The 25,102-nt window shown below is 47.1% G+C and overlaps 2 protein-coding genes across 3 annotated transcripts; one reads left to right on the top strand and one right to left on the bottom strand.

The window, feature by feature from the left end:
- Positions 1-533: 533 nt before the first annotated feature.
- Positions 534-10,360, top strand: LOC308592890 (uncharacterized protein C8orf76-like). 2 transcript variants are annotated; one of them, XM_081204907.1, is made up of 7 exons: positions 539-709; positions 2,132-2,227; positions 3,232-3,375; positions 7,002-7,513; positions 8,902-9,034; positions 9,645-9,892; positions 10,153-10,356. In XM_081204907.1, the coding sequence occupies exons 1-6, from the start codon at positions 593-595 to the stop codon at positions 9,816-9,818; spliced, it is 1,176 nt and encodes a 391-aa protein (XP_081061033.1). In that variant the 5' UTR covers positions 539-592; the 3' UTR covers positions 9,819-9,892; positions 10,153-10,356. The 2 variants fall into 2 exon arrangements, with proteins under 2 accessions (XP_081061034.1, XP_081061033.1); XM_081204908.1 differs by lacking the exon at positions 3,232-3,375 and having other exon boundaries at positions 534-709; positions 10,153-10,360.
- Positions 10,361-19,814: 9,454 nt separating this feature from the next.
- On the bottom strand, positions 19,815-24,796 carry FAM83A (family with sequence similarity 83 member A; the record flags this gene model as incomplete). The annotated part of the gene is made up of 3 exons (XM_081205170.1): positions 19,815-19,943; positions 21,455-21,622; positions 24,314-24,796. 3 exons carry the CDS (start codon positions 24,794-24,796, stop codon positions 19,815-19,817), a joined length of 780 nt encoding a protein of 259 aa, XP_081061296.1.
- Positions 24,797-25,102: the final 306 nt, after the last annotated feature.

Genomic DNA, 25,102 nt, shown 5'->3' with positions numbered 1-25,102 from the left:
TGAAAACAGGATGCCGGACTAAATGGGCCACTGGTAAACAATGCTATCCTAATGCTCTTCTCCCTATATTCCAGATTAGGGCGGACCACGGTTCACAACAGCCCGGCCGTGTCAAGGAAAGTCGAGGCTACCCCAAGAGAATGGAGGAGGAGATGCAAAACACCTCCAGATGGCAGCGAGGACTAAAATGCAGAGCTCGGTTTCGCATGCAAGCCGGCTTGCTCCATTGGCAGACATACTTGACGTTTCAACTGCTGAAACGCAGAAAAGAGAGTGGGGTATAAGGCTATGGAGTAAGCGCGGCGAGGGCGACACAGATGCTGTGCAATCAGTGCTGCGCAAGCCCCGCCTCCGTTTGCCCGCGCCGCGTTCCAAGCGCCAGGTTCGACGAGGAATGCCTTCCCAAGCCGACCCGGAAGCTCGCACCTTGCGTACGCCTCTACTGCATTTACAAGTCTATGAGTTGTCTTCGTAAGCCCGCCCAGGCCTGTCTAGCTTGCGGCGCAGCGCCGTCCTCTGTGATCCGGAAATGGGTCCCTCTCTAGGAGAGTGAGCTTCCGGCGCGCTCGCTTGTCTCTCTTCCCAAGGCGGCATGGCGCTGCCTTTCGACTTCGAGGAGTCGGTCTTCGAGGGGCGCTGCCGGGAGGGGAAGGGACGCGGCTCCGCCTCTCCTTCCCTCGGCTACAGCCCCCGGTGCTGTGAGCCCGAGGTGAGGGAGAGAGAGAGAGCAAAGGCTGGGGGTGGGATGAGAGGAGGCCCCATAGACTCCTGGGAAGTGTAGTTGTTAACCCCTCCCCCCACAGAGATACATTTCCCAGGATTCATTGGGGGAAGCTATAAATGGGCTTTAAATGGGTGTTGGTCCAACCACGCGGCTCCCAGGGCAGGTTTTGTCCATGCTTCTGCCTCCCCTGACCTGGTGCCCCCCACATGCTTTGGACTGAAACTCCCAACAGACTGAAGCTGGCTGGAATTGTCATCCAAAACATCTGGAGATTGCAGCCTTTGTTCTGGCAAAATGTGGGGCAAGGCGGTTGGGGGGTGATTTCTCCCCCCATTTGGTGTTTTTAAAAATTTATTTTATTATTAATATTACATTATTATCATTATTGCAATTATTATTATTATTATTGAAATTATATTATTATTATCATTATTGTAATTATTATTATGCTGCCCATCTGATTGGTTGCCCCAGCCACTCTGGGCAGCTCCCAACAAAATATTAAAAACACAGGGACTTAAAAGCAATCCATTACAACTTACTGAGGCCTAACAGGATGCACCCCTCTGAAATTTGTCACACAAACACACAAATTTATAAACCTGCCCGTGGCTACCCAGAACTTAAATACACACTTAAGTACGGGATCTTTCACACACCCTTTCAAACATATGCGTGTGTAGAGGATCCCTAACTTTTTTGAGGGGGGCGTAGGAAGAGAGAGAGAGAATGAGAGAGAAAAAGAAGACCTGAAATACAGGACAGAACTATCAATACAAGACATAGCATTTTACATTGAAATACGGGACAATCCTGTATTAGACAGGACAGGTGGCAACCCTATCTGGAGAGGACCAGGTTGGGGAAGGCTGATTTATGAGGTAGAGGGGAATTCAGTATCATAAAATTGTAAAGGGACCCCCAAGAGTTATCTAGTCCAACCCCCTGCAATGCAGGAATCGTAGCCAAAGAATCCACAAGAGATGACTCTGTTTAAAAAACTCCAATGAAGGAGAGTCTAACAGTCCATTAAATGGCTCTTACCTTCAGAAAGTTCTTGCAAAACGTTCGACTCTTCCTAATTGTTTAAAGAGCCTTGTATGCCTGTTGTGGGGGGCGGGGGAGTAAAATCAGAGTCTTGTAATTCTTTGCAGCAGGAATGGTGGAACCTGTGGCTCACCAGATTATTGCTGGCTGGAGCTGATGGGAATGAAGGCCACGGTCTCCCAATCCCCACTTTGAAAATGTAGGCAGTTTATTCTTTTGGCATGAGTTTTCATAACTAAGAGCCTGCTTTGTCAGTCTGATGGATGGGTGTATCCAGCATGAAGAGTCAAATGATATTTATGGAATCGATTGGTAACCCAAGCCACACAACTGATTTTTCTCCCCTTTTCCTCCCTTCAGTGGTTTTGTGAAGAAACAGACTGGGACGATGATGCCGAATGTGTCAACATAAAAAAATTCAGAGGAGATTTGGCATATAAGCAGCAAGAATTTAAGGTATTTTGGATACTATTATTTGAATGTGTATCTTTCCCCATGACATTTTTTGAACGGACAAATACTGACTCAAATCAGAGGGTTCCCCTCACTGTTTTTTCTTTGAATTTTTTTTAATTGTACGTTTAAATTTTGCATCTTGCCCACTTTCCTTTTCATATTTTGGTGTTGCAATTGCACCCAGGAATTTGGTAGAGGGCAAGGTGACAGGGAGATGGCAGAATGTCAGCTGGGTGCTAGCCTGGCGTAACAGCAACATCCTGTGCACATCAATGGGACTTGCACCTAGGTAAGGGCGTTTAGGACTGCACACTTTAGTATTTAAACAAGGAACCACAGAGGCCAAATGCCACACTCCACACTTTTCTGTCTAACCCTCAAGTCTTAATGGCCCTTAAAAAATGTCTGCCCCCCGCCCCCTAGTGATCCTACCTGGCTGGAACGCTTCCTGAGAGCCAGTGTGGTGTAGTGGTTAAGAGCGGTAGACTCATAATCTGGGGAGCCGGGTTCACGTCTCCGCTCTTCCACATGCAGCTGCTGGGTGACCTTGGGCCAGTCACACTTCTCTGAAGTCTCTCAGCCTCACTCACCTCACAGAGTGTTTGTTGTGGGGGAGGAAGGGAAAGGAGATTGTTAGCCGCTTTGAGACTCCTTCGGGTAGTGATAAAGCGGGATATCAAATCCAAACTCTTCTTCTTCTTCTTCTTCCTTGAACTGTGACAACACCTCTTGTTTGCCTTGATGGAAGGCGGGAAAGTGGAGTGCGTCTGGCCATATCCACCGCTGCCATGTGGCCCCCAGAAGGTTACCTAGAATTGAATGTGGCTCTCAGGCTGAAGGGAAAAGGTTCCCCGTCCCGCTTTTCAGCATTAATATTATTTCTTACTCTAGAACTTGGGCCTTGATCTTGCTTTATGCCTAATGATTGCGCACAGATCTCAGGCCACCCAGTCTTCCTGAGTCGCACTAAGTTCAAGCTCGGTATTTGCAAAATCTCGTTTCAGAAGGCTCTGTGCGAATATTCCGGCTGCCTCGCGCTGCTGCCTCCCAGCAACGCTGCCATGCGGAGAGATGTGCAGGAGAGCCAGGCTCGTTGCTTTGCTCACCTGGGGAGACACAAGGAAGCCTTGGATATCGCAGAAACGCTGGTTGGTAGTTTCCCCATTTCCCCCCTCTTTTTTTAATTGTTGCACATAACACCAGTCTTGAAAGACCTACACTGGCTCCCAGTACGTTTCCGAGCACAATTCAAAGTGTTGGTGCTGACCTTTAAAGCCCTAAACGGCCTCGGTCCAGTATACCTGAAGGAGCGTCTCCACCTCCATCGTTCTACCCGGACACTGAGGTCCAGCACCGAGGGCCTTCTGGCGGTTCCCTCACTACGAGAAGCCAAGTTACAGGGAACCAGGCAGAGGGCCTTCTCGGTAGTGGCGCCCGCCCTGTGGAACGCCCTCCCACCAGATGTCAAAGAGAACAACAACTACTAGACTTTTAGAAGACATCTGAAGGCAGCCCTGTTTAGGGAAGCTTTTAATGTTTGATGGATTACTGTATTTTAATATTTTGTTGAAAGCCACCCAGAGTGGCTGGGGAAACCCAGCCAGATGGGCGGGGTATGAATTATTATATATTCTATTCCATCTTTCCTCCAATGAGCTCAAGGCGGTCTACCTTGTTATCCCTCTCCCTGCTTTCATCATCACAGCGACCCTGTGAGGTAGGTTAGGCTGCGAGGGAGACTGAGGCTACACACAATATATTTAAAGCTCATGACTTCCCTGAAAGAATTGTGGGAAGTGTAGCTTGGAGGTTGTAGCTCTCTGAGGGGTAAACTACACTTCCTGGTATTCTTTGGGGGTAGTAATCTGCTTCAGATTTATGGCATGTACTCATTAGGGGAGTGCCAGTTCAATGAAGACATTGGCCCAGTGTGTGAAAGAGGCAAAATCCTTGTTGTGGGATCATTAGGAAAGGAACTGAAAATATTATTATTGATATTGTAATGCCATTATACAAATCTGTGATGTGACAGCATTTGGAATACTGTGTCCAGTGCTGGTCATCTTACCTCAAAAAGGAGCGACTCCACTGCGAGGAAAGGTTGCAACATTTGGAACTTTTTAGTCTAGAGAAAAGGTGAGGAAGATAGACATTTATGCATAGCATGCAGAAAAGTGGATAGATAACAGCCTCTCTCCCTCTCTCATAACACCACAACTTGTGGATGCCCAATGAAGCTGAATATTGGAAGGTGCAGGGCAAACTGAAGAAAGTACTTCTTCATGCAGGGCATAATTAAACTCTGGAACTCACTCCCACAAGAGGCAGTTGTCAGGTGTTCAGCCTACACGCGAGTAGGACCCTAGCAGAGGCACATGCCTGACTGGCATGTTCTCTCCCTCATGGTTGATCGGGAGCTTCAAAAGCTTTCTTCAGCCCGAACATCACAGCGACTGATGCCAACCGACACCGGCACACTTAGGGATCTGCAGAGTTTGCACATCATGCGTAACAGACCCCAGCAACTCAGCATTTTGGCTAATCTACTTTATTTACATATAAACCCACACAGAGCACAGCAACAAGGCTCCCTCTCTCTCTAGTATCAGACAGCAAAGAGAAAAAGAACAAAGGACAATAGTCCCACTTCACGGAACACAGTAACACAAACATCCCTCGTCACTTCCCACTCTGTAGAGTCAAAACATACACCGTCATGTGAAAGACAAAAATCCCATGACTGCAGTCATGGAGCAGGAATTCTAACAGTTATGGCCACTAACCTGGGTGGCTTTAAAAAAGAGGATTGGACACATTCATGGAGGTAAAAGCTATCAGTGGTTATTAGCCATGATGACTGTGTTCTTGCCTCCACAGTTGGAGGCAGCATTGCTGCTGAAACCACGGGAAGGGGAGAGTGAGGGGAGAGACTCCAGCAGGCAAGGCCTCCTTCCATCTGCCTTGCCCCACCCTCCAGTCTCTGCTTCTCAATTTGTATTGTAATATTTTATGCACCGTGGCTTGCTGTTGTTTTATTGATTGTCGTTTAGAAATTATTTATTGTAATTGTTAAGAGTAGATTTCTGTTTAATTTTTATATGCTGATATTTAATATTATTCTATATTATTCTAATGATTGTTGAATGGGCTGCAACACTCATGCAAGCCAGTAGTTCATTAGCTTGTAGAAATAAAAGGAGTTAGGCTTCACAGCTAGCTTCTGCATGAGTCTGGTGCTCACAATGCACAGTTGTGGGTCCAGTGCACTGGGACCTGTTTTCCAGGATTGGAAGGTCTCTGAAAGTGCTCCAGTCGCCTAGCCCAGTCGGGGCAGAACCAGTTATTGAGCCCAGTCGCTGACATCGGTTGAAAGGCGTACTGACGGGTTGCTTATTTTAAAGCTATGTCTTATCACATTTTTGTATTGCATTAGATTGTTATAAGGTGTACATTCTTTGTTTCTTTAGCTTGTAAACCGCCTTGGGTATTGTAAGATAGAAAGACGGTATACAGATTAAAAGTGGTGATGATGATGATGAGTTCTCTTGGGCTCGAATCCTGCTTGCTGGTTTCCCACCGGCATCTGCTTGACCACTGTGAGAGCAGGATACTGGACTGGGTGGGTCACTGGCCTGATCCTGCCGGCTCTTAAGTTCCTGTAGACCAAGGCCCCTTACTGAGTTTCATGACTGTCACTTAGTTTGCAGAAGAATGCCATTATTCCCCACCCATTGTTTCTCCAGAAGTGTTTCCACTGGTGCTATGCCGTATATGTTTGCGGACATGTAGAGGAAACCACATGCTCCATGTGCCTAACACATGGGGCATAGCATCTGTCCTCTGGAACAGTTTTAAGCTGGTTTCTAAGGCCACATCGGGACGCGGGTGGCGCTGTGGGTTAAACCGCAGAGCCTAGGACTTGCCGATCAGAAGGTCGGCGGTTCGAATCCCCGCGACAGGGTGAGCTCCCACTCCTCGGTCCCTGCTCCTGCCAACCTAGCAGTTCAAAAGATAAATAGGTACCGCTCCGGTGGGAAGGTAAATGGCGTTTCTGTGCGCTGCTCTGGTTCGCCAGAAGCGGCTTAGTCATGCTGGCCACATGATCCGGAAGCTGTATGCCGGCTCCCTTGGCCAATAAAGCGAGATGAGCGCTGCAACCCCAGAGTCGGTCACGACTGGACCTAATGGTCAGGGGTCCCTTTACCTTTACCTTTAAGGCCACATCTGTATGTAACAGTATGCTGTGTGCTGGTATCTCTACCTTGATCAATCCCACTTCGCTCTCCCCTGGCGGAGATGGGTAAACAAGCCTGAAAAGGGATAGCTGAGAATCAGTGCCCAAAGCTTGGGTTGCGGTTCGTTTCTCCCTAACAAATCACAATTGGTAAGCCAACTACAAACCATTGTTTCAGGCTGGTTCGCAGGTATGGTTTGTTCAGGCAAAGAAAAGCCAAAATCTTGCCTTTGCTGGGTTTGGACATAACCCTAAGGTCTCCACTTTCCATGCTTCTGCCAGGCAACAAGTGAAATAGGAGGCACTGTGAGCTAATAGCTTGTTCAGGCAGTAATTTTGGCTTTTCGTTATGTGCTATCATGGCCATGGTGTTAGCTCTATTGCTTCTTCTTGCCCTGTTAAATTTGGATAATATTTTTAAGCCGTCTGAGTGCGTACTTCTTTATTCAAGAAAATGTGTCCCCCCACCTTTCCAGATTCTAATAAAAAAAGTCCATACTGCATCCTTTTAATCCTCGAATTTCTTTTCTTTCTTGCCAGAGACTAGGAGCAACAAACACTGACCACATAACAACAGTACTAGGGCTGCAGCTGGCCATTTACCAGACTCTGGAGCGTGTCGAGGAAATAATTGGGTGCTTACAGCCGCTGATTTTGTTGCACCCCTTTCACCCAGGGAACTGGAAGCTGCTTGCTGAAGCTTATGCGAAACTCTTGGAGTTTCCAGCCCCATTGTCTCTGTCGGAGGCGGATCTCTCGCAACCCGATCGCTTGACTGCAGGCAACTGTCTCAAAGCTTCGGCAGAGGAATGCAGATCCCAGTGCTGCAAAAAAGACAGCTCGAGGAAGGGTTCCTCTTTGCAGTTTTCTCCCTGGACAAACAACAGCTTTGGATCTTGTGAGGAACGCCAAACAGAAAAGGGGCATTTTGGTGCCTTGGGAAGGACGAAGGCACCTTTGCATGCGACCAAGGCGGCTGTACCTGATTCCTCGGGACAAGAAGGGTCTAAAGATCTTTGGATATATGCATGTGCTTCCTTCATTAGAGCAAGGTAATGTGCAACACTGTCTATAAAATTATCACTGTGTGTGTACAAAATATTCCATACAGTTCTCCTCTTTTTTAAAAAAATAAAATAAAATTAGACAATTTCAACATAGCAAATTATCAATCCAAATAATCAGTTACATTATTTCCCCCCCTTTCCCCCCTCCCTCTCTGCCCCACCCAGGACTTCCCTCAGCTCCCCTCTCTGGTTTCTTTGCACATATTATCTGCATGTTATAAGTAAGTTCTTTGGTTTTTTTGGCAGGTCTTGTCTTACAATCCCTAATAGAAATACTTCTGGTTTTTTTTACAAAAGTCATTTTAAACATTTTTCCAGTTTGTTATGTATCATTTCCCAAAAATTGTTAACTTCTCTACATTCCCATCACATATGATAAAAAGTACCTTCTTTTTCTTTACATTTCCAACATGCGTTTGACCCGGTTTTGTACATTTTTGCTATTTGTACTGGTGTAGTATACCATCTGTACATCATTTTCATGTAATTTTCTTTCAAAAAAGAACATTCTGTAAATTTCAGACCTACCTTCCACAGTTTTTCCCAGTCCTCAAATTGTATATTATGTCCTATATCTTGTGCCCATTTGATCATGACTGATTTGACCTCCTCGTCTTTTGTTTCCCATTCTAGCAGAATACATACAGTTCTCCTCTTGACATATATTTATTAATAATATTTATATCCCACCTTCCCAACAGAAGATTGCTCAGGGTGGCTCACAATAAAAGGAAAACACGTCAGACTAGAAACTAAAACCTATTAAAATACACACTGGAAATCGCACACCCTAGAAACAAGCTACGCTTGAAACCAAGAGGGGCACTGCAATCAGCTGAAAGGTTTCTAAAGGTTACCTACTTTTAAAAACAGTTGATGTTGAGTGAAGCCATCTCTTGACTACTTCTGCGACAGACACAAGGTTTACGTGATTAGTTAAAAATAAATAAATCAAAGCCTCAACTGGCTCAAAATCATGTAGTATTAGGAAGAGCAACTTATGATACTGGGATACATATGACCCTGGCTGATAAATTTTGGTCCAGGTTTCTACATTGTTCACAGGAGAAATCATCCATATTGCTATCTTAGGGGTGAAAGAGACCTGACCCTGGAAATCTTTTATCTTTCTTTTATGGTTTTGATATTGTGTTAAACCGTGCTTGGGTGTTACATTTGAACCTTTTCTTTAACACTCTTTTCAACTTGGACATTTGTAAAGAAATAGCTCCGCTGCAAAACACTCAAACTTCCCATATTGGGAACTCATCCTGTGAAATCTTTAAATTCAACAACGTTGTCATGTATTCATTTTGGCTGCCAAAACTCTTACGACTCGGCTGTGTTCACTCAGCTTTACTTTTTTCCTCCAGGCTCTTGCTGCAGCTCATGCAGTCGAATCAGTCTTCCTTTGCGTTAGAGCGTAACTTGAAGGCCCAGCAGGAAATTGAAGACAAAATCACATCCTTCGGCGTGAAAGGCGACGCCTTGTTTTTGATGACTGAGGTGAGTGGAAGTTCTGTGCCAGGTTAGGCAACCTGTGGCCCTCCAGCTATGGCTAGACTGCAGCCTCTATAACCCCCGATCATTGGCCATGGTAGCTGGAACGGACAGGACTTCAAGATCTAACAAGATCTGGAGAGCCACAGGTTCCCCACCCCTGCCAGAAAATGTCAGAATAATAATAATAATAATAATAATAATAATAATAATAATAATAATAATATTTATATCCCGCCCTCCCCAGCTGAAGCCGGGCTCAGGGCGGCTAACAACAATCAAATAATCAAACAGTAAAATAGTCACACAATCTAAAAATTCAGAGAAGCCACTCTGAATGTATAGAATAATAATAATAATAATAATTTATTATTTATAACCCACCCATCTGGCTGGGTTTCCCCTTTTCAGCCTGAGGGCCACATTTCCTTCTGAATACCAGTTGCTGGAAACCACAGGAGGGCGCTCTTGGGTTCAGGTCCTGCTTGCAGGTTTCTGACGGACACCTAGTTGTCCACTGTGAAGACAAGATTCTGGACTAGATGGACCATTGGCCTGATCTAGCAGGTTCTTCTTACATGCTAATGTAGCCCGCCTTTTCCCCCCTTCCCTGCAGGTCATGGGAGAGGACCTTGTCCCAGAAAAGCTCAAGGAGGATGCTCAGGGAGAGGTGAAATGCTTAGGTGCTTCAACCTTGGCATCCATGATGACTGTGACTGCCGTGGAATTTGAAAGGAAGTGGTTTCAGAAGCTCAGAGACCAGTTGCCACACTTGGACTGTCACACATAGCGCAGCGTGCCTGCACGGAGACTCTTGGATGCATTTTTGGTTTTTCCTGGTTATCAAGATGATTTGTATGTACTGTATATTTCGCTCTACAAGATGCACCAGACTACAAGACGCACCTAGTTTTTGGAGGAGGAAAACAAGAAAAAAAATATTCTGAATCTCAGAAGCCAGAACAGCAAGAGGGATCGCTGCGCAGTGAAAGCAGCAATCCCTCTTGCTGTTCTGGCTTCTGGGATAGCTGCGCAGCCTGCATTCGCTCCATAAGATGCACACACATTCCCCTTACTTTTTAGGAGGGGAAAAGTGAGTCTTATAGAGCAAAAAATACGGTAAGTGCCTAGAGCAGGGGTCTGCAACCCGCGGCTCCGGAGCCGCATGTGGCTCTTTTACACCTTTGCCACGGCTCCGGGGCGGATACTAGCGAGGGGAGGAGGTGCATTGTGCGCCCCGACACTCCCCACTGTGGCGGGCGCTGTACTGGCTGTGACGTCGCATGGGGGCGGTGCGTGCGTTAGTCACACACCGTCCTGACGTCACCTTCCCGCCCGCTCCGGAGATATATTTGTTTTAAATGTTGCAATGGTTTTGCGGCTCCCAGTTTTTTTTTCTTCGGAAACGGGTCCAAGTGGCTCTTTTTGTCTTAAAGGTTGCAGACCCCTGGCCTAGAGGATTGTGCTGGCCAGAGAAGAATTCCACTTCTGAAACTGATTCCATCTGGGATGGTTGCCCTCTTCAATGTTACATGAGAGTGGCTTGGCCAGCATGGGGAAGGTTATGAATTTGTTTTTGGCAAGGCGATTGATGAATGGCATGTCAGGAGTTCAGCCTACACTTGCCCGACTGGCATGTTCTCTCCCTCCTGGTCTTTCGTTCGGGAGCTTCATAAGCTTTCTTCAGCCCGAACACCACAGCGAGTGATGCCAACAGACATCAGCACACTTAGGGATCCGCAGAGTTTGCACAACTTGCGTGACAGACCTCAGCAACTCAGCATTTTGGCTAATCTACTTTATTTACATATAAACACACATGGAGCACTGCAACATGGCTCCCTCTCTCTCTAGCATCAGACAGCAAAGAGAGAAAAGAACAAAGGACAATAGTCCCACTTCATGGAACACAGTAACACAAACATCCTGTCTCCGTCACTTCCCACTTTGTGGAGTCAAAACATACACCGTCATGTGATAGACAACAATCCCATGACTGCAATCATGGAGCAGGAATTCTAACATAGCAAGCCATTTCCCATGCTGCTGGTTCATGACCCATTCACTTTTGTGTCTCCCAGTGCATGGATCTGCTTTGTGAAATGATAGCAGAGCAGCACGGGCCTCAAATAAGGTTTGACAAACTTCCCTGTCCATTTGCAAAAGGGATGTCCATGTGGGAAAGTAACCCTGGGGGATCTTGAACAGGGGCATGTCTCCCATTTGTCTCTTGCATGTGCTACGATCCTCTTCTTAGAGGTTGGTTCTCTGTAAGTATAACTTCTTGTGAGCAGCTTCATGTCATTCCCCAGATCAGAGCAGGGGAAAAACAACATCTACCGTATTGGCCTGAATATAAGCCTCACTTTCTCCCCAAATTCTGATCATGAAAAATTAAGGTGCGGTTTATATTTGCAACCTTACGGTAAGTAGCCAAGAGCACAGCAAAGTGGTGCCCCCCCCTTCCGTAGTCCCCTGTCCTCTCCCCCAAGGCTGGGAAGGGAGAGAGCAAGGAAAGCGAGTGGCTTATATTCTGTTAATTTCTCTCTCCCCAATTTTAAAGGTGTGGCTTATATTCAGGTGCAGCTTATATCTGGGCCAATACTGTATTATGCTTCCCACCTCAAAATAGTCCACATTCCAGATAGTTAATAGTTCAGTCCCTCCTATTTTCCAGCTAAACAGTCAGGTGACGGGGAGATCCAGTTACCTTGACATTCTACATCACAACTTTTCATATATTAGGCATCGGGCAAAAACGTTCCTCTTTAACCAGGCTTTTGGCTGATTGACATCTAATGCCCTTTTAAATGTGTTGTGGAAAAGGGGATTATTGGGTTGTTTTTGTTTTTATTATGTATTTTGTGTTTTTATATTGTGATTTTATGTCGTAACCACCCTGAGATCAACAGGTATAGGGGCGGTATACAAATTTAATAAATAATACTAATAAAATAATAGGGGCGGCTCACTTTTTTTTCAGGGTAGGTGCGGGGCCATGTGCCAACATGGGTGTAGCTGAAGTGTAAAAACAGGCGGGTTGAGGGCTGCGGCTCAATAGGCTGCCTTCCAAAATGTTTCCCTATCAGCTAGTGGACACTGCTTTTAATGATTTTCTATTGTTATTACATAAATGCAGAGGGAAGTGTGGGGCAGCTGGGGCTTGTCAACCTGGAAAAGGAGCCCATTTAGGAGAAAGAAAACTCTGATCCTAAACCTCCGCTGCCTTTGTGGGATATCTTTGGAGAAGAAACGGCTAAGAATTAAACCCTACACAAATCCAGAGTGGAGTCTCTTTAAGATCAGGGGTCAGCAAGGTTTATCTTTCCTGAGCCGGATCGGTCCTGCAGAGATCCCTCCATGGGCCGGATTGTGTGTGCTCCTGCGATTTCTGGCGTCTGTGCATGCGCAGGCACGATTTCTGGCACCTGCATCTACGGAGACGTGATTTCCGGTGTCGCGGAAGCAAGTCGCTGCGCTGCACCGGTTTAGCACAGCGCACGAGCGGGCGGCTCGGTTTGGGGGCGGCTTGTGGGCCAGTCAAACAACCTCCCATGGCCCTTAAGTTGCTGACCCCTGCTTAAGATGGTTGGATGGCACCGTGTATGCCTTCCAGCTCCTGCAGCCAAGCTGGTGCCAGACATCTTTGGACCACATCAGCAAGAAGGAGAGGGGGGTCTTGTCGTCTGGGCAGCCCAGGACCTCTATACACACACATGCCCAGACTTGCGCTCCAGGAGGTCACTTCAGGGCTGCTAATACAGCAGTTTGACCTCACCCCCGGAGGTGCACTCCATTGTCTCTCAAGACAGACAGCTGCCGACAACATATATAGGGTGGAATTTAATGCCGAAGGTTCCATCTGAGCAAAAAAATTCCAGCTTGCTGGGCGGAAATGTTTCCGGCAAGGTTTTTTAATTTCGCATATGCTGAAACACGAAGTACAAATGAAGAGCAGATATACATGAAAGCAATATACATGAGGAAGATGCCGTGGATACGTAGCCTCAGCGACCCAAAAGGATACGGCACCAGGGATTGCAGGTTTTGTAAAGGTAAAGGGACCCCTGACCATTAGGTCCAGTCGTGACCGACTCTGGGGTTGCGGCGCTCATCTTGCTTTATTGGCTGAGGAAGCCGGCGTTTGTCCGCAGACAGCTTCCGGGTCATGTGGCCAGCATGACTAAGCCGCTTCTGGCGAACCAGAGCAGCGCACGGAAACGCCGTTTACGTTCCCGCTGGAGCGGTACCTATTTAGCTACTTGCTCTTTTGGTGTGCTCTCGAAATGCTAGGTTGGCAGGAGAAGGGACCAAGCAATGGGAGCTCACCCCGTTGCGGGGCTTCGAACCGCCGACCTTCTGATCAGCAAGTCCTAGACTCTGTGGTTTAACCCACAGTGGCAGGTATTTTAGTGGGTAAAAAAAGATCCTGCGAGTGGGTGTTTTGCCTAAATTAGCATCACTTAGAAATGCAACAAGGTTCTCTCCGCTTCCCCTCCCCAATTCTTTTTTCCTCTCTAGCCCCCAGAATAGATGAATACATAGGGGCAGAAAATGCACCGTCTTCAGCCTAGGTTTTGTGTAAGGTAAAGGTAAAGGTACCCCTGCCCGTACGGGCCAGTCTTGACAGACTCTAGGGTTGTGCGCTCATCTCACTCTAGAGGCCAGGAGCCGGCGCCGTCCGCAGACACTTCTGGGTCACATGGCCAGTGTGACATCACTGCTCTGGCGAGCCTGCACCAGAGCAGCACACGGAACGCCATTTACCTTCCCGCTATAAAGCGGTACCTATTTATCTACTTGCACTTAAGGGTGCTTTCGAACTGCTAGGTGGGCAGGAGCAGGGACTGAAGGACGGGAGCTCACCCCACCGCGGGGATTCGAACCGCCGACCATACAATCGGCAAGTCCTAGGCACTGTGGTTTAACCCACAGCGCCACCCGCGTCCCAAGGTTTTGTGTAAACAAGTCTTAATCCTGCAACCCTAAGCGTATTTACCCAGGTGTAGGATTTCTGAATAAAAAGGCATAGGATTGTATTTACAGTGATCTGGCTTGGTTCACACAGATGTCTAAAGAGGTGCTGAAATGTTTCTCTGGGGGTGTCTGGGGCCTTTACAAAGCTAACACATTCAGGAGAGGACTAGGTTTAGAACTCCTCCCTGGCAACTGGTTTATAAAGACGGATTAAAAAAAAAAATGAAACTGAGGAGCATTCGTTCATTTGATTCTCTCATCATTGATCTGAAGTGGTGCAGTCCGTGAGCAGTTCTAAGATTTCATGTGTTCTCCGTGATTTGCATCCAGTGTTAGTCCTACTCAGAGTAGACCCATTGAAAGTGGTGGGCACAACAAACTTGGATCCGTTAATTTTAAATAGCTCCGCTCTGAGTATAACTTAGTTGGATACAAACTTTAGACTTCAAGATTATTTTCAAATGCAATCTTAAGGTCTTGTTTTCTTTCTCACACACACATGCACGGAGTTGTTTGTGCGTGCACGAATTAGACCTGTACACTGATCTTCGGGGTTTGGCAAGAACAAGGTCTACTCTGGGTTTTTTCTTAGGGTGCGTTTCATTCTCCACTGACGAATATGGAGTCTGTTTACATCTAACTGAACTCAGCGTTTGGTTTTACAGACTCCTCAAAATCATGAACTGCATACTCTTCCTGATCAGCTTTCTACTAAAGTGGTACCTCGGTTCTCAAACGTAATCCATTTTGGAAGACCATTCGAGTTCTGAAATGTTCGGAAACTGAGGTGCAAAGGGCTGTCTACAAATTCAATTGAGAAAACTGAAAAACACACAGCGGAAGCCGTTCGACATCTGAGGCGCGTTCAAAAACAGAAGCATTTACTTCCGGGCTTTCAGCATTCGGGTTCCGAAACATTCGTCAACGGAGACGTTTGAGAACCGAGGTACCACTGTATAGTTTTAGGGTTATTTTTATCCACAACCCCCCACACCCCGGATTTCCATTTCTAAGGCATCTAATGCAATGCTGTGATGTTTTCTCATGGTGCTTAGCCACCCTGGAGATTGTCACTTTTCACCTTAAAGGAAAAAAAGACAACCGAGATTCTCAACCTGCGGAAAGAGCAACCGGGTCACACTTTCGGGCTACTGTCTCGCAATGAAAAGACTGTGGGATGTAAAAATCAGGTGCAGTCAAACACAACATTGCTAGAGTAGACATGAAGGTTGTCTCAGTCCTCCAGCTGGAACTTCCTGCTTTCCAGGACTGACACGAAACTTCCTATGTGTAACTTGAGATGGGCATGGCCTCTCAAGAAGTAGAAAGAACTAGAACCACAGGCTGGCGGCCATCTTGTCTCTCTTGTCTCTCTCGATGCCATCTTAACAACAGCACTACTAAGATGCACCCTTGGTTCCAGTCCAAGAAAAGAGAAGGGGAGCTTTCTCCCATAACGATATAGTCACCACATTTAAACACATTTGAGTCTGCCTTCTGGGAACCTTTGTGTGAACAGATGATTACTTTTGAGTAAACGTTTTATACTTTACCGAAGACTCTGTAGCGTCTTATTTTAGGAGGGATTAAACGGGAGAAATACCAGGAAATATTTACAGAGACTCTAACGAGTCTGAGCAAGCTATCTGCTGTGTTTTTAAAAAGGGGGAATGTTAACTCTGCTGATTTTGCTGAACTTGTAAAGACAAGTTGGGATAGGATATCTTGGACAATATACCCTCCCCTGCATCCCTAAACATTCCCACAAAGACAGCAAACCCCTGGCCCCAGTCAAGTCATCCAAGCAGGTTAGCGTTGTGAAGGCACCTCCAGACTGGGTTCATCTGTGCCCTTTTGACATCCTCTTGCCTCATCCTCATAGGCCTGTAGATGTTGACTTTGTTGTAAAGGACCGCCGGCGAGTCGCTGATGTATTGCCGGTGGTAGTAGTTGACCTGGATGCCGTTTGGCTGCGGGTTCATGTAGGTGGTGTAACCGTGGAAAGAATGGACCCTGCTGAGAGGCGATGGCGACGCTGGGTGGCTGCTGCGGACAGGAGCCTTGGGCGGTTGCCTGCTTCGCGAGCCGCTGTGGTTCGACGGGCAGCTGAAGGGGTCAGACGGGGTGCGGAGGCTGCCCTGGTTGCTGCTGTTGGTGAGGCTGCCTTGGGTGGCCGCCGTGCTCTTGTTGAGCAGGAAGAGGGACGTGTGTGATGGAGGTCTCAACCCGGCCACAGGCTTGGATAGGGCGTAGAGGTGCCGGAACTCCTCGTCGAACAGCTCCACCACTTGGCCCGTGAACTTGGAGAGGAAGTTGCGGTGGACTTGGCCGCACAACCACGTGAAGCTGGGAGGCAAGAGGAGGCGGGTGGTTGGGTGCAAAGCGGGGGAAAGATGGGGAAAATATCCAGGTTAACAACTTGGAAAGGAATAGTAATAATAATTATTATTATTTATACCCCGCTCATCTGGCTGGGTTTCCCCAGCCACTCTGGGGAGCTCCAAACAGAATATTAAAAACATTAAAAACTTCCCTAAACAGGGCTGCCTTCAGATGTCTTCTAAAAGTCAGATACAGTCATACCTCATATTACGTCCGCTTCATGTTACGTTCTTTCAGGTTATGTCCCGCAGTGACCCGGAAGTACCGGAAAGGGTTACTTCTGGGTTTCGCCGCTCACACATGTGCAGAAGCGCAAAATGACATCATGCGAATGCACAGAAGTGGCGAATGGCAACCCGCACATGCACATATGTGTTGCTGCGGCTTGCGTTCTTTTCATGTTGCGAACGGGCCTCCGGAATGGGTCCCGTTCGCAACCAGAGGTACCACTGTAGTTGTTTATTCCTTGACATTTGATGGGAGGGCATTCCACAGGGCGGGCGCCACTACCGAGAAGGCCCTCTATCTGGTTCCCTGTAACCTCGCAGTGAGGGAACAGCCAGAAGGCCCTCGGAGCTGAATGGTCTGGGCTGAATGGTGAGGGTGGAGAAGCTCCTTCAGGTATACTGGGCTAAGGCCATTTATGGTTTTACAGGTCAATACCAACACTTTAGGGACGCGGGTGGCGCTATGGGTTAAACCACAGAGCCTAGGGCTTGCCAATCAGAAGGTCGGCGGTTCGAATCCCCACGACGGGGTGAGCTCCCGTTGCTTGGTCCCTGCTCCTGCAAACCTAGCAGTTCGAAAGCACACCAGTGCAAGTAGATAAAGAGGTACGGCTCTGGCAGGAAGGTAAACGGCATTTCCGTGTGATGCTCTGGTTCGCCAGAAGCGGCTTAGTCATGCTGGCCACATGACCCAGAAGCTGTACGCCGGCTCCCTCAGCCAATAAAGCGAGATGAGCGCCGCAACCCCAGAGTCGGCCACGACTGGACCTAATAGTCAGGGGTCCCTTTACCTTTACCTTACCAACACTTTAATTTAACGGTCAGCACCAACACATAGCCTCTTCTACACATAACTCAAGGGACTGATGTGGACTTAAGAACGTAAGCCCATCTAGTTCAGCATTCTACTCTCACCGTCGCCAACCAGATGCTGTAGGAAACCAGTCAAGTCATAGACTCGTAGATTTGGGAGGGACCACGAGATTCATCTTGTCCAAGTCCCTGAAATGCAGGATTCTTTTGCCGGAAGCGGGGCTCAAACCCACAGCCCTGAGATCCAGAGTCTCGTGCTCTACCGGTTGAGCTAGCCCAGGCTATATAAGAAAAAGTGTTTTGACTTGCAATTTTACTAGACTAAAGAAGTTCCAAGTGTCCAGTTTTTCTTCTTGCTAGGCAACTGGGTGGAAAATGGCTTGCATGGGTTTATAAATATGTTTTCTTTACCCCCTCTGCAAGTAAAACTGGCTAGAATTGTAAGGGATCTGGAATATCCCCAAGAGCTTGAGGGGTTTCCCCCCGCCTGCTTCCCATCCCCTAACCGGCTCTGCCCATTCTTAACCAAAGAAGGAAAATCCCGATTTCAGCTTGTTTTCTTACTGTCACCAGCTGTTTTTCAACATGCATTGTTTGGGGGCTTGAGGGGAGATTTTAGGTTTCTGCATAATTTAGCTTTGCATAGCTAAAACACAGGCAGGTGTGCCAGATATTGCTTAATGCCGCATATCAATGTCATGACGAGGCACATGCATTTGTGTGTGTTTGTAAGAAAATTAATTGGGTGTGAAGATCTCTTCTAGCCCAAAGCTAGAATAGTTCTGTTTATAGTTGGTTTCTGGGGAAAAGAAGAACCAGCACAAGGCGGGACTTGGTTTTGGAGAGTACACCTCTAAATCACGCTCCTCAATCCCCTATGATTGCAAGCAGTGATTATTATTATTATTATTATTATTATTATTATTATTATTATTATTATTATTGCTCACTGGTACAGAGTACCAGTACCTCTTTCATTTTCATCAATATATGAGTACTGGCACTGCATTATTATTACTTTACCCAAAAAGAGCAGTGACTGCAAAAGTTCAGGCACAAACAATGACACCTGTATGAAGGCTGTCGGAACACCAGGTTAACTGTTCAAATTTAATACTGTTAAACAGCATCTTAAAAAGCAGAGACATTACCTTGCCGACAAAGGTCCGTATAGTTAAAGGTATGGTTTTCCCAGTAGTGATGTATGGACTATAAAGAAGAGCTGGACCATAAAGAAGGCTGATCGCCGAAGAATTGATGCTTTTGAATTATGGTGCTGGAGGAGACTCTTGAGAGTCCCATGGACTGCAAGAAGATCAAACCTATCTATTCTGAAGGAAATCAGCCCTGAGTGCTCACTGGAAGGACAGATTCTGAAGCTGAGGCTCCAATACTTTGGCCACCTCATGAGAAGAGAAGACTCTCTGGAGGAGACCCTGAGTGGGAGCCAGTGTGGTGTAGTGGTTAAGAGCGGTAGACTCGTAATCTGGTGAACTGGGTTTGATTCCCTGCTCCTCCACATGCAGCTGCTGGGTGACCTTGGGCTAGTCACACTTCTTTGAAGTCTCTCAGCCCCACTCACCTCACAGAGTGTTGTGGGGGAAGAAGAGAAAGGAAAAGAAGAGAAAAGAAAGCCGCTTTGAGACTCCTTAGGGTAGTGATAAAGTGGGCTATCAAATCCAAACTCTTCTTCTGATGTTGGGAAAGATGGAGGGCACAAGGAGAAGGGGGCGACAGAGGACGAGATGGTTTGACAATGTTCTTGAAGCTACCAACATGAGTCTGACCAAACTGCAGGAGGCAGTGGAAGACAGGAGTGCCTGGCGTGCTCTGGTCCATGGGGTCACAAAGAGTCGGACACGACTAAACAACAACACATGATGTTAAACTGTCTTTGTGCTGTTGCTTCAAGTATGCATTTAGGAATATGATGGGGCTACGTGTTTGATACAGCATATGCTTTTTGGTGGGGGCTCTCCCGAAAGGTTGCCCACGAAGTGGACTGAAAACTGTTGTTGTTCCCGTCATGATTAAAATGCATCTTGTAACTTCAAACATTATTTTAGTAAGTTGGCAACCCAAATACACAGAAGCACTCGGGCCAACTTGTGCATTTGGCAGCCTAGTAAGTTAATGTTTATTAGAGATATTTATGCTTGTGATATAGTCACATAGAAGATTTTTTTTTTTTTTTTTAATGTATATAGCAGCAAGGGAGGTGTAGTAGCCTGGCAGCAGTTGCTGTTGCTCATCTGCTTGAATTGTTCCTCTCACCAGTCAAGCGGCGCAAATGAACTGTCAAGTTATTTTTCCTACAAGCTTCAGCGCAGAAGGCAGCTGTGAGCACAACCCTCTTGCAGCGGGGTGAATGGATGTAGCAGGTGAGCTTACCTGTACGATCCAGACAGAACGTATCTCCAGTCTGAGATGATGAATTTTTCTTGGATTTGCCCAGAGAATTTTCGGCCCGATTTGGCACAGTACACCTCCCCTGTGACGCTCCGCACAGAAATATTCTGGGAAGTTATCAAAGAATGCTACAAGTTAGTCACAATCTCTTGGCCTGATCTACTACACAGGGTTGTTGTGTGGTTAAAATGATGCAAAGCCACCAGCTCCTTGGAGGAAAATATCGACACATAAATATTGATGGTTATTGTGCATCTCACAAATCAGACTAAAGTCCACAAAAACTTATGCATTTTTTTAAAAAAAATGTTAAGGCACCACAAGATTCTTGGTTGGTTTTGCTACGAAAGGACTAGTGTGTCTCTTTCTCTGGAAGCTGTTATTAATTGTTTTCCATTATTTATTTGTGCTCTTGTATAGATACTTGTAAATAATACCACTTGTACTCTGATGCACTGAGTTGCCCTAGAAACCTGCCCCATTCCAGCCAGAGGATTATGAAAGTATGTGGAGCCCCTCAGATATTTTCCAAGTTGCCTCTGCTACCTCACTACAGTCCATCTCCCCGACAAATCTGACATTCCTTCAGGTGTATGAAGGTGAAATTCCAGCTCCTGACGCTTTATCCTTGAAGTGGGATCTGCAACAAAACTCTGGGTCATCCCAGGCTTTCAGCACACATATGATGGGTTTGGAATATAAGGTAAAGGTAAAGGGACCCCTGACCATTAGGTCCAGTTGTGGCTGACTGTGGGGTTGCGGCGGTCATCTCACTTTATTGGCTGAAGGAGCTGGCGTACAGCTTCTGGGTCGTGTGGCCAGCATGACTAAGCCGCTTCTGGCGAACCAGAGCAGCGCACGGAAACGCCGTTTACCTTCCCACCGGAGTGGTACCTATTTATCTACTTGCACTTTGAGGTGCTTTCGAACTGCTAGGTTGGCAGGAGCAGGGACCAAGCAACGGGAGCTCACCCTGTCGCGGGGATTCGAACCACCGACCTGATCGGCAAGTCCTAGGCTCTGTGGTTTAAACCACAGTGCCACCCGTGTCCCTTTTAAAGCACATAGAATTGTAGAATTGGAAGGAACCTCAGGGGTCATCTAGTCCAGCCCCCTGCAATGCAGGAATCTCAACCAAAGCATCCCCAACAGGTAGACATCCAACCTCCGTCAAAAAACCTCCAATGAAGTCCACAACCTACTGAGGAGTCCGATCGACTGTCAAACAGCTCTTACTGTCAGAAATGTTTGCCAGCACATGGCAACCCCCAGAGAATCCTGGGAACTGCAGTTTGTTAAGGGTGCTGGGAATTGTAGTTCCGCGAGGGGGAAACTGTGGTTTTCAGGATTATTTGGCTTGAAACATGTGTTTTTAAAAGCATGATGTGGATCCGCACTGATTCTCCATGAATTGGAGAAAAAAAGTCCTCTTTTAAAGACATCTAAGCTGGTGGCCGTCAGAAAATAACGAGGACGAGGTCCCCCCCCCCACTCCTGTACTTAAAACAAGCTAAGCCAAGATAACACACGTACACCAAAACAGCCTTTCTATTGCTGTGTTTTGATTCAAGCTGGTTGGGGCTTGGGGAGGAGGATGGACAAGAGACTGCAATAGTACCTTGAAGTGACCCTCAGCCACATGGAGCTTGTCGCACATTTCGGTGAAGAGCTTTAGGTTACTGTGGTCGAGCAGCAGGTAGACAAACACCCTCCGTTTGTTTGCGGCTTCCAAGACGTCGCAGAATATCTCGGCGTCAGTGAACACATCCATCAGGATAGCCAGTACCTGGGATGGGGTCCAGAAGGAGGAAGGGAGGGAGGCAGATGAAGGCCAAGCCAAAATATACTCTGAGGACCTGGGAACATCGTACCTGCCAAGCAGACCGGTGGCAGTACAGTGGTATCTTGGTTCTGGAAGTCCGTTCCAAAACCAAAGCGTTCCAAAGCCAAGGTGCGCTTTCCCATAGAAAGTAATGCAAAATGAATTTTACTATCTAACAAGACCATTGATACAGAAAATGAAAGCAATAAGCAATGTACTGCAGTCACACAAGCAATCAATCAGTAGCTGAACTGGGTTCCGCACATTCACACAAAAGAAGAGCCGCGAAAACCAAAACGTAAATTAAATAAATAGCAAAAACAGACAGACCTCAGGGTAACACTCAAAATGGAAGTGTGGCACACAGAATGGAAGCTTGGCACTCAGATCGGAAGCGTAACACTGAAAACAGAGCACGCTCAGCTTTCGGAAAAAGTTCGCAAACCGGAACACTTATTTCCGGGTTTGCAGTGTTTGGGTTCCAAGTTGTTTGAGTACCAAGGCATTTGAGAACCAAGGTACCAGTGTATTTATTCAGAACTTCCTGAGCAAGCTTTAACTCAGCCATCCTCCCAGCAGCCCTGCAAAGTAGGTCAATATTGTAAGTCCAAGCGCCTGCGGATAGCGTCCCGCTTAAACCACAGAGGCCAGAGATGGCAAAGGATCGCCCCCTCTTTTTCCATCTGTAAACTCAAAGAAGCACACAAAACCAAGACCCATGGTTTGAATGGGTATCATAAAGCACATTCTGGGCACTGTAGGGTCTTCTGGGAGCTGTAACTCTGTGATGTGATCTACAGCTCCCATAATTATTGGACGGAAATAACGTGCTCTGGATGTGCTTCAAAGGTATCATGTGTATTCTCTGCAAACAACCATCTCCCGGGAATCCTTGCAAAATGCTGTAGTACAGAATGCTCTCCCCACCGCCTTTCTAGCTAGCTCCTGAAAAGGCAAATACCAGGTCCTTCCCTGCCAAAAGGAAGCTCTGTATTCATTCAGGTTAAAATGTAAGAGGAGACAACCATAAATCTGAAAGCAAGATTTTCTCAAAGATTATCGCCATCCGTCCCCTCCAGCCACATATTAAGCAAGGAAGGATGGGGACTTCGCTGCTTCCATGCAAACGGAGCACACTGTAGTTCAGAGGTAGGACATCTGCCTTGCAGCTGAAGGTCCCAAATTCAACCCCCAACATCTCTAGGTGCAGCTGGGACCTTCCCCTGCCTTAAACCCTGGAGAGCTGCTGCCCATCAGAGAAGACAATGATTCATTTAAAGGTTCTTCCTATATACAATACGATAATCTTTATTGTCACTGTCCCATAGAGAACAACGAAATTGAAAAATCTACACCAGACATTCAAAAACCAACACGCCTGCTATCTCAGCCTGGTTAACCCCCTAAAAACTCTGATACCCCATAATTAAATACAATATACAGTGGTACCTCGGGTTACATACGCTTCGGGTTACATACGCTTCAGGTTACAGACTCTGCTAACCCAGAAATAGTGCTTCAGGTTAAGCACTTTGCTTCAGGATGAGAACAGGAATCGTGCTCCGGCGGCGCAGCAGCAGCAGAAGGCCCCATTAGCTAAAGTGGTGCTTCAGGTTAAGAACAGTTTCAGGTTAAGTATGGACCTCCGGAATGAATTAAGTCCGTAACTTGAGGTACCACTGTACTCCCATAGAGCATAGCTGTCAACATTTCCCTTTTTTTAAGGGAAATTCCCTTATTCCAAATAGGATTCCTCGCAAGAAAAGGGAAAAATTGACAGCTATGCCATAGAGACTACCTTACACTGCGTTTAAAACCAAAATTGCATTTGGATAGAAACTGTTTCTCAGGTGGCTAGTTCTAGTCTTTATAACCCTGTACCTTCTTCCAGAAGGCAGAAGCTGAGAGAGATCATTTCCAGGGTGCGCACTATCTCTGCAGCTTTCTTATGACACCTGGAAGCATAGATTTGATCCAAGGTGGGAAGAGTGCACCCAATTATTCTCTCCGCAGTCTTTAAAACCCTGGACAGCATTGTTTTTCCCTGACCATGCAGCTCCCAAACCACATACACGGACCATAAGTTAATATCCCAAATGACCTGTGGCATTGCAGAGGGTACAGTGTCCACTGTGCTGCTGACATGTTGTGCTCATAAAAATTGAAGAGTTGGAAGGGACCCTGAGGGTCATCTAGTCCAACCCCCTGCAATGCAGGAATCTTTCGCCCAACATGGGGCTCAAACCCACAGCCCTGAGATTAAGAGTCTCGTGCTCTACCGACTGAGCTATCTGCTGTCCTTCTCACCACATCAGAAACCATACAATAGCTCTGGACTCTGACACAGCTTCTGGTTTATTATTATTATTTCGTTTGGCTCATTTAATGTTTTATTATTGCATTCCTATCCCACCTTTCCTCCGAGATGGCGTGCATGGCTCTCCCTTTCTCCATATCACCTTCCCAACAACCAGCTTGGGCTTAGAGTTTGTGGCTGGCCCAAGGCCACCTAGTGAGCTTCACAGCTTGAGTGCACCTTTGAACCCGGGTCTCCTTGCCTGACCCACCACAGCCCTTGATCCTTGCCTCTCCAGGCCTAGCCTGCCTGCATATTGAAGCTTGCCCATTTGCCCACCCAAATCCCACCCGCTATACCTGACTGGTCTTGTTGATACAGCGGCGTATGAGGTCCCGGATATTGCTGTTCTTATCCGTCTGGAAATACACCGTGGCGCTGGACTTCTCCTTCAGGTAGGGCTTCTCGGACGCACTCCACGTGTGGAGAAGAGCTGGTTCGCTGCTCTCTGAGACGAGAGGGAAGTACGTCCCTGACTGGAGGGACCTGGTGTCATTATTCTGCCTCGACCCGGCTTCACCATCAGGGTGCGTGTCGCTGGCGTAGTAAGGCTCCCTCATGTTCCTCTTGATGTACTGAGCTTCCACTGTGGACAAGAAGTCCACTTCTCCTTCTTCGTCCAAGGCCTTGAGATAAGACTGGAGACCGCCATCTAAGAGGGCGTCCGTGGCCAGCCGGACACTTTCGTTGTGACTGAAATCAAGTTTCGCCAGCCGGAAGGACCAGTTTTTGACGTCCTCCAGCCGCCTCCGGATCTTGCCCATGTGTCTTGATCGATTCATGGTTCTTCACCAGGGCCATGCGCTCGAACAGAGGGCTGGATCCGGTCTGGCCTGGCGTGGCACTGGCTTAGGCAAACAACAACACACCGCTTGCAAGCTGCGTAGGGTCCCACATCCAACACCTGGAGGTGCCGGGTTGCAAACTCTCTTTTGTCAAGAGCATAATTTCTTAGCGAAGAAACCCACAAACCCTCAGCGCCTAAGGCGAATTGTCCTAACCGCCTCTCTCCTCGATTCCACAGTGCGGGTGTTTCTCTAAAGAGAAGAAGTCGGGCAAGCTTAGCAGAGGCACTTCAGTAACAATTA

This window comes from Podarcis bocagei (genome assembly GCF_964188305.1).
Source record: "Podarcis bocagei genome assembly, chromosome: 8".
Taxonomy (NCBI): domain Eukaryota; kingdom Metazoa; phylum Chordata; class Lepidosauria; order Squamata; family Lacertidae; genus Podarcis; species Podarcis bocagei.
This window is presented reverse-complemented; position numbering and strand designations above follow the sequence as displayed.